The 9,113-nt window shown below is 35.5% G+C and overlaps 1 protein-coding gene across 13 annotated transcripts in view; it reads left to right on the forward strand.

Moving 5' to 3' along the window:
• Positions 1–6,024, forward strand: part of SS18 (SS18 subunit of BAF chromatin remodeling complex) — a 72,731-nt gene extending 66,707 nt beyond the window's left edge. For 4 of the 13 annotated variants that reach the window (XM_032152605.2, XM_032152608.2, XM_032152609.2 and 1 more), the window contains one exon: positions 3,900–6,024. In XM_032152605.2, coding sequence (XP_032008496.1) covers positions 3,900–3,926 — 27 coding nt within the window. In that variant the 3' untranslated portion in view covers positions 3,927–6,024. Of the gene's footprint in view, positions 1–3,107; positions 3,867–3,899 lie in introns of those variants that run through there. The other 9 variants (XM_058438546.1, XM_058438542.1, XM_058438543.1 and 6 more) reach the window with 6 other exon arrangements.
• Positions 6,025–9,113: the final 3,089 nt, after the last annotated feature.

Below are 9,113 nucleotides of genomic sequence, written 5' to 3' on the forward strand. Positions count from 1 at the left end.
GCTTTAAAAGCATCGCTTTGTCTGTTTTTATTACTGTTGAGTCTCTGTCACCTAGTAGAGCACAGCACATAATCAATAAATATTGGTGAATAAAGTATAAACAACTGAGTCAATAAGGCCATTACTTTCTAGATTTGAATGCGTGATCACAAGACCAGAGATAAGAGGAAACCCCTAAAATGTTGTGAAGAAATAATGTTAAGATTTTAAACTGATTAGGTAAATAGAATGAAGGAAAGAAATGTAAAGATGTTGGTATTGCTCAGATTTCTACCTTAGGAACTCTTCTCATTCAATATACTCTCCCTAGGCATTCTCATTTATTCACAAGGTCTCAGTTCACCATGCTGTTGACTCCCAAATCTCTATTTATAGTCTCAGTTTCTCTTCTGGAAATTAGATGCCTACTCGACAGCTCTGCTTAGATGTATCATAGGTATTTATTCAGCAGAAACACAATAAATCTATAATTTTTTCTACCAAAACTTTTCTGTGTTCTTTATCAAAGAGAGGGGTACTATCACCAAGCTAGAATGCCAAGTGCCTGTTTGATATTTAAGTGTCCCTCCTTTTGCTCTCTCGTCTAATAAATGACAAATGTTATTGATCTTCCTTTTTGAAAAGCTTTTGAATCCATTCATTTCTCTCTAACCTACACCCTTATCTTAGTTTAGACCATGTTCATCTCCTGTCTTCATCGCAGTAGGATCTTCCATACTGTCGTCTTTCCCATTAAAATTCTTCATACTGTAGTCAGAGGAATTTTTTTAAAAATTGAAGAAGCAAAGAGAGAGGTGAGGTTTAGAGTGTTCAAGTGATTTACTCAAGATGACAGAACTGAGGAGTGGTGAAGCTGCATGACCACTGCTGAGTGCTGAAAGCCCATGCTCTGTTCACTGTGCCATGCTGCCACCCATACTGTTAATGAGTACTTGAGTAGTTCACAGAGCATTTTCATGTTTTTCTTCTTGAATAACTTTTTAAAATAGAGATTATAATTACCCTTGTCAGATGATAAAATTGAAACTCAAGGGAGGTTAAGCAACTTGCCCAAGGATAACGTTAAGTGGTGACGTTAGCACTAGAAATTGGTTTCTGGCTCCAAAACCCATGCTTTTAATCCTTAATTCCACCTTGGAATTTGTTAATGGTTGCAGATACACAACCTACCTTTTTAGGCATGATTGTGATTTTGTTTGGTCCTAGCATTGTGATCAAGTATGGGCCAAGTTACTTAGACTCTCAGTGCCTCCATTTCTTCATCTGTAAAATGGAGGTTATATTTACTATATTATAGATGGACACAAAGCACTTAATACAATGTGTGACACATACTAAGGTATTGTTATCAGGGTGTATTATTAGCTTCTACTCCTCATTATTGCATATTCTTTCTTCCCACTTCCCTAAGCATTCTATATTTTATCCTCTGTGCCTTTGTTTTAGCTATTTCTTCTATTTGAATTGCCCTCTTTTCTTTTTTTCTGCTATTCAGATCTTACTGTTTTCTCAAGGCTCCCACATTCTTGGGAATATTTTTCTAATTAATTTAGGCTATGTTAACCTTTTCCTTTCTGAACTCTCTTAAGTTTGCTAAGACTTAGAGAACTTATCTGTTTTGTAATTATACCTTAATTTCTGAGTCTTCTCTGTTTTCCATATTTATGATGATGATGAGTATTTGTTCCATAAGTGTTCACAGTTGCTTGGATATAATTTATTTGGTATACATTATTGACCTGGTCTCTTTCTTCAAGTAGTTCATAATATAGTAGATAAATTGTAGCTTATAAACTATGGTACAGTGGTTCTTAACCTCTCTTCTGCTTTCACATCATTTATATTTGCAACTCACTTTCATCATTAGCATCTCATTTTACACATTGACTAGGGGAGCATTTCCAATCTCCGTCATTGAGAGTCACTGATTTATAATTCTAAAAAGCGCTTTCTCATGTCCTCTCTTATTTAAGCATCATAACAAACAAATGAGGTACAGGAATTAATGTAGCCATTAACAGAAGGGAAATTGTGATCCAGAGATGTATATGTTACTGTCCCACTGATGATTGAAGAAACTGAGTCTCACAGAGCTTTTTTTAGACTCAAATAAGAAGTTAGCAATAGAGTTGGAACTTAAACTCAGATTTAGTATTTAGACAATCCAACAATGGAATAATAAGCTCCAGTATGCTAACCAATAACTTTCTTATTTTAAACCTTTTATTATGTTTATTTTAAACACATATAGAAAAGAGAGTAATATAGTGAACCCCTGTGTACCCATCACCCAACTTCATCAGTTTATCAACATTTTGCCAGTGTTGTTTTATCTACCCCTCTACACTATTTTTTTCAGAGTATTTTAGAGCAAATCTTAGATGTGATATCATTTTACCCATAAATCCTTCAAGATGATCATTGATTTAAATTTAGCTGAATATAACTATGTAAAACACACTAGTGTAAAATCCCTAATCTCTTTATTTTTTTTTTTTTTTTGAGACAGAGTCGCTCTGTTGCTCAAGCTGGAGTGCAGTGCAACCTCTGCCCTCTGGGTTCATGCAATTCTCTTGCCTCAGCCTCCCAAGTAGCTGGGATTACAGATGTGCGCCACCATGCCCAGCTAATTTTTGTATTTTTAGTAAAGATGGGGTTTCACCATGTTGTCAGGCTGGTCTCGAACTCCTGACCTCAAGTGATTCACCCGCCTTGGCCTCCCAAAGTGCTGGGATTACAGGTGTGAGTCACCATGCCTGGCCCATAAAATCCGTAATTCTATTTAATTCATTATTCCATCATATATGTGGTGACATTCAACACATTATCATGTGTATTTACTTCTGTGGAAATGTAGATTTTTAGGGTACCGTTTCTTATGGTAGAGAAGTATTTCAAGTCTAGAATGTTTTTGAGTTATATTATTGTGACGTGGAGAGAGAATTGTTTAGCCAAAGGAAACAGTTAACTAATTATATGCTTCCAGTGAGTCATGCTTTTTGAAAATTAGTGCTTTTATGAACATCTGTTTTAAACACAGTTAAGAAACTTTTAATAAAATACATATTTCATAGTATGTCTTTCTTTCTTTCTACCTTCTGTTTTAGAGGAAAAGATGTTGCTGCTCTTCTCCAAAAGTTAACCTGAACAGATGTATACCGGACATTGTTTACCCCCCACTCACAGAATTGTGCTGCTTCATCATGTCCCTTTTATCTATATTCCCTTTCTGTCTCATCCTGTCATCCTGAGGGTCTTCAAGTCTACCTTATTAAAAAAACAAAACAGACAACACAAATAAAAACAACTTTCCTTGATTTTATGTCCCTGTGGCCTGTCTAAATACCTCTACTGAACTTTGTTGACCTCAGGGAAAGGACCAATTATTTTGGTATAGATAGAAGATTCTTTACCTTTTATGTCCCACATACCTTTCCATTTTCACTTGCCACTTATTGCAAATACCCTTGATGTTCATTTGTAATAATTATAACAAGCTAAACACTCACAAAGTTGTCACACTAGCGTATGATTTACACCCTAATATATGTATATATATTACATCAGAATTTAGAACTAGAACTTCTCACTCAATGCCTGCTGAATTCATTCAACAAAATTCACTAAACATTTAAGTTCTCGCTCTGACAAGTATTATTCTAGGCTCATTTGCTAATCCCTAGCATATTTTGGACTATGAAATTCATTTGCAATTGAATATAATATCAGAAGAAATTACAGGGTGATACTGTGTACCTAACGATATAAAAAAATTTTGTTTATTGTAGGTACGGCTGCTTTTTTGTGGTATGACAATGTTAGAAATGATTCGCTTGTAATCTTCTTTGCCTGTTATGGTCAAACTGTTATCTAATTATATTTTTAAATTTATCTTTTAGGGACAGTATGGAAATTACCAGCAGTGAAAAAGTACTTACATTCCAATAGCCAGTATCTATTAGCAGCCATATTGTCACCTCAGCACTGTGGACACCTCCCTGTGAAGAGATCCTTCCATTCCATCTAGTTTTTGGAAAAACCTTGTGGATAAGTGGCTGTTTCATCAGTAAGCAGCCTTTGTGGTTTAGTTATAAAAGGCTTTAGTAGCTCAAAAATACTCTTGATTTCACATTTCTACTCTAGATGGCAACATTGGACAGAAAATGCAATGACATAACCAATTTGTAATGATTTTGGAACTGTGTTTCAAATGGACTGTTACAGACTGAAAGGTGTGAACAGCTTTGTATGTTTATGAAGGGTAAGGGAATTTAATACTTTTCCACAGATTTTTTTGTAAGGGGAAGAGGGAAATGTACACTTTTTACAGCAGCAATATTTTGTATATTATGTTTATTTCATGTGGTGAATATGCAAGGCGGTACACTACGCACTAGACAGAATCAGAAATCCTCTGTTAATGTGGACTGGAGCATGGTAGATGCTTGATTGTTTTGGTCTCAAAATGGTGTGCTATAAAGATAAAGGTGAGGGGAAGACAAAGCACACCATATGTCCACTGTTCTGTTGTCATAGAGGAAATTCAAATCCCTTTTATCTATTAGATAATCAAGGGCACTGTGATACAGTTTTGAGTAAAAAGACATTTTTTAAAAGCCTTCCAGTTTTGTGGATTAAACCTTTTTATAAAGATCATTTATAATACTGTTTTAAAATGTGAGGCAATAAGAATTACTTTGTGTTGGATCTGAGGAGGCTTTGGTAAAACAGTTTCATAAAAATGAAAGTGGTAATCCTCTTCTAAAATAGCAATAACTGAAAATGAAGGTGTTAATTTTACCTTGTTTGAGTTATCAGGGAACTTAGTAATATCAAAGCATTTTATAAATGATATCAAAGAAGAGTCAACATTGATCCAGTAATTTTATTTTGTAACATTGAGGGATAATTGGTTATTAAACTGAATAGTTCAGGAGACTTTACAAACCTTTGTTTCAACTTTCTTATCTGGAAATAATATCATTTATAAAGGGACACTTTTATGTTTTTCCCTTTTTTATGTTGGTTAATATAACACAAAGAGATATTTAGGAAAATGATTATTGATGAGGTTTATTCTATCTGTTTTTGAAGCACAGAGGTTGCATTCTAGATAACCTTGTTTATTAGCATGGCATATTTTAATCATTATTTGAGACTGTCCTGTGCCTGATTATTTAGCTAAATTCAGGGAGATTGCGTGGGGCAGGAAAGCATGCATTGAAAAATTTCTAACCACGGTTATTTAAGCATAATCTGAAAACATCTAGCCCAAAGGTAAGTTGCTATTTTCATCACAGTTGCCTATGCCCAGGGAATAAGATGTATTCTTTATAATTGAATTGGTTTTTCCCACTTCTAACTGGAAACAAAACAGAAGGGGTGTCATAAATTTGAATAAGCAGAACATACTGTTCTCAACATACTGTAATCAAAAGGAGGAATTTCAGTGGGTCTCTGTGTGTGTATGAGAGAGAGAGTGTGTGTTTGTGTGTTTCAAGGTCAGAATAGGTTTTTTTGTTTTTGTTTTTTGTTTTTTTTTGGTTTTTTTTTTGAGATGGAGTCTTGCTCTTGTCGCCCAGGCTGGAGTGCAGTGGCGCAATCTCAGCTCACTGCAACCTCGCCTCCCGGGTTCAAGCAGTTCTCCTACCTCAGCCTCCTGAGTAGCTGGGATGACAGGCACCCACCACCACACCCAGCTAATTTTTGTACTTTTAGTAGAGACGAGGTTTCGCCATGTTGGCCAGGCTGGTCTCGAACTCCTGACCTCAGGTGATCCACCCACCTTGGCCTTCCAAAGTGCTGGGATTACAGGCGTGAGCCACCGTGCCTGGCCAGAATAGGGTTTTTCTTTCAACTTGATCAGTAGGAAATGGACATCAAGTTTGAACAGATAAAGCATGGACAGCCTTATTGTGATTGAAATGCTTGTAGGTTCTGTGCCAATTTTCCACCACTGTGTACTTTGTTGCTATTTAAAACTGTATCAACTCTAACGGAAGAATAAATTATTTGTGATTTTAATTTTCTCATTTGTTTCTTTAAATTAGATCTCTTTGACTCTCTTGTTTTGTCTGGAGACTATGCTGTGGGTTTTTATATAAGTTAGTCCAGTATAAGCAGACTATATTTGTATTCTAGGACTTTATCAAAAATTCTCTTGCCATGCCCAAGTTAATTAGAATTAACCGTTCAGTAATCAGCATGTTGTGTAGGCTGTTTGTTACAGAATTCTTTCTCTGAAAATGAAGTCCATGAGGCTATAATCAAGATGACTGAATTAGATAAATGAGTTGAGGAGACAAAATTGTACTGAACCCAACCTGGTGTAGATACGTTACCTCATTTGAAATAAGCTCAACTGACATTAAGAAATAATTTGTCTTGCCAACCCATCTTCTGTTGTCTTATTCTCCTTTTAATGGAAACTAAAATTGCAATTTTAATAAGCAGAATTTCCTCCAGGACTTTCTTCCTGGAGACTAGTGCATTTGCAAGGTTTAATTGTTTTATAACAGTCCTATTTCGTAAAAGTTTTTAATTGGTGGTGACAAAAATTACCTTACTCCTCTGTTACCTAGTAAGAGGAATAACTTTACCAGTAGCTGTCTACTAGATTTGACGTTTCTGTACAGACTTTATATTCTACAACTGAAATTTGCATTTTATCAAAGTAATAATACCATACTATCCCATAAAATTCCAGAAACAAGGTATTACCAAGAAAAGAGTGGGGTCACTATTAAACATTTCAAAATATGCTAAGTGTGTTAGTTCTGTTATTTGGGAATATGTTGTTATTCTGTAGCATTATTCAGGTGGCACATTGTTTTTGGTTTTGTCTTAAAATTTTTTAATGGAATTTTTAAACATACACCCAATTGTAGAGCGGAGTATGGTGCGATGGGCCCCCATGTAATGGTAACCCAATTTATATACTTAGCAACTCATGGCCGAACTTCTGATTGTTCATACGCTAACCCCCAAATAGAAGCAAACACTATGTTTTTTAATCACTTAAATATTCCAGTAAACATATCTAAAAGTACTTGAAGATTCTTCTTGCTCCTAAGTTCTGTGTTTTCAATGTTAACATTGAATTAGAAACCATCTCAGAATTTGTACGTGTAAGTCATTGCCTTTTTTTCATTTTAAAAAGTCATTCGTGTTAAATAAAAGATTAATAGACATACATTATACAAAGAGTTAACATTTTTCATAATTTCATCCATTAAAAGTCACAGTTATTAAAAATTTGGTACTTCCAGTTTAACTTTACACAATAAGCCAACCTATATGTTGTTTTTTAAAACAAAAACGGAATTATACTGCATACTATTTTGCAACTTTCTTTTCTTTTTAACTTAGAAATATCTTGAATGTTCCCTGTTCCCTTGTTGCCTCTTAATTTTTTACTGTTGCAGAAACAAAGCTTTTATAAGCTATATTGCAGAGTTTTTTGGGGGGGTTTTTTGTGTGCTGTTGGGGTATTTCTATACAGTAAGTCTTTAATATCTTAAGTGTAAGGCTATGGATGTTGAAAAAAGTATCACCATAAAAGGTATATCACTGGCAACACCAGTTCATTAGTCTTACTAATTTTTGCAATTCTCATCAATTTTTTAAAATGTTATCTCTGAGGCCGGGCGCGGTGGCTCACGCTTGTAATCCCAGCACTTTGGGAGGCCGAGGCGGGCAGATCACGAGGTCAGGAGATCGAGACCACGGTGAAACCCCGTCTCTACTAAAAATACAAAAAATTAGCCAGGCGTGGTGGCGGGCGCCTGTAGTCCCAGCTACTCGGAGAGGCTGAGGCAGGAGAATGGCGTGAACCCGGGAGGCGGAGCTTGCAGTGAGCCGAGATCGCGCCACTGCACTCCAGCCTGGGCGACAGAGCAAGACTCCGTCTCAAAAAAAAAAAAAAAAAATGTTATCTCTGAATTTTATTTGAATTGCATTTATTTGTAAGTTGAGCATCATTTTAAGTGCCTATTACACTTTTTTTTTTTTTTGGCTATGAAATGCCTTTTAATGTTCTTTGTTTTTCTGTTGGGATGTTTGTTGTGTAAGAGAGAGGAAATTACACACAGACACACAGAGATGTGTGCATATACATGTAAAATTACATATGTCCCTGTACAGTTAATCGTTCGTCTCTTCTATTGTTGCGGGTCTCTTCTGTCCATTATTTTGTAACTTACGATGTCTTTCACTGTATTAAAGCTTTAAGATTTTATGTAGTCAAAAGTTTGGCTTATGACTCCCCCCAACTAGCAAATTTGTAAAAATATTCCTCATATTTGCTTCAATTTTTCTGGAACTTACTGTACATGATATAATTTAGGACATTAATTTTTTTCTTATGGATGACTAGTTGCTTAAGCATCATTTATTGTTATCATTTTTCTTCCAGTGATTTGAGAAGCCACTCTATTCCTTTAATTTAAGAAATTAATTCTAGTTAAAGCTATTTATTTATGTTTTATGTATTCCATTTCAAGGACTAGTTAAATGCATTTAACTGTCTAATTTAATTGGCATAAACTTGTGAGTTGTTTTTCTCTAACACAGTGTTTTTTTATTTGATAAAAGTTATCTGCAAAGTTATACATAATCACTAGCTTTTTCGTTGTTTGTTTTTGGTAAAGACAGAGTCTTGCTTTGTTTCCCAGGCTGCAGTGCAGTGGTCCCATCTTGGCTCACTGCAGCCTCCGCCGCTCAGGTTCAAGCGATTGTGGTGCCTCAGCCTCTTAAGTAGCTGGGATTACAGGAGTGTGCCACCATGCCTGGCTAAATTTTTTTGTATTTTTAGTAGCGATGGGGTTTTGCCATATTGGCTGGTCTCGAACTCTGACTTCAAGTTATCCGCCCACCTCAGCCTCCTAAAGTCCTGGGATTGATTACAGGCATGAGCCACCATGCCCGGCCCTTAGCTTCTTAATAGTAAGAAAATTATTGAAGTGTGTTTTTATAAAGAATGACTACAACCTTTTAGAGATTTTTCTTGTTGATGTTTAAAAGCTCTTTAATTTTTTTGTGCCCTGCTAATGGACTATCTTTTTAGCTGCCCCAAAGTATCTCTGTTTGATTACTAACAAAAAAAAAAAAAAGAA

This window comes from Hylobates moloch, unplaced genomic scaffold (genome assembly GCF_009828535.3).
Source record: "Hylobates moloch isolate HMO894 unplaced genomic scaffold, HMol_V3 SCAFFOLD_5, whole genome shotgun sequence".
Taxonomy (NCBI): Eukaryota; Metazoa; Chordata; class Mammalia; order Primates; family Hylobatidae; genus Hylobates; species Hylobates moloch.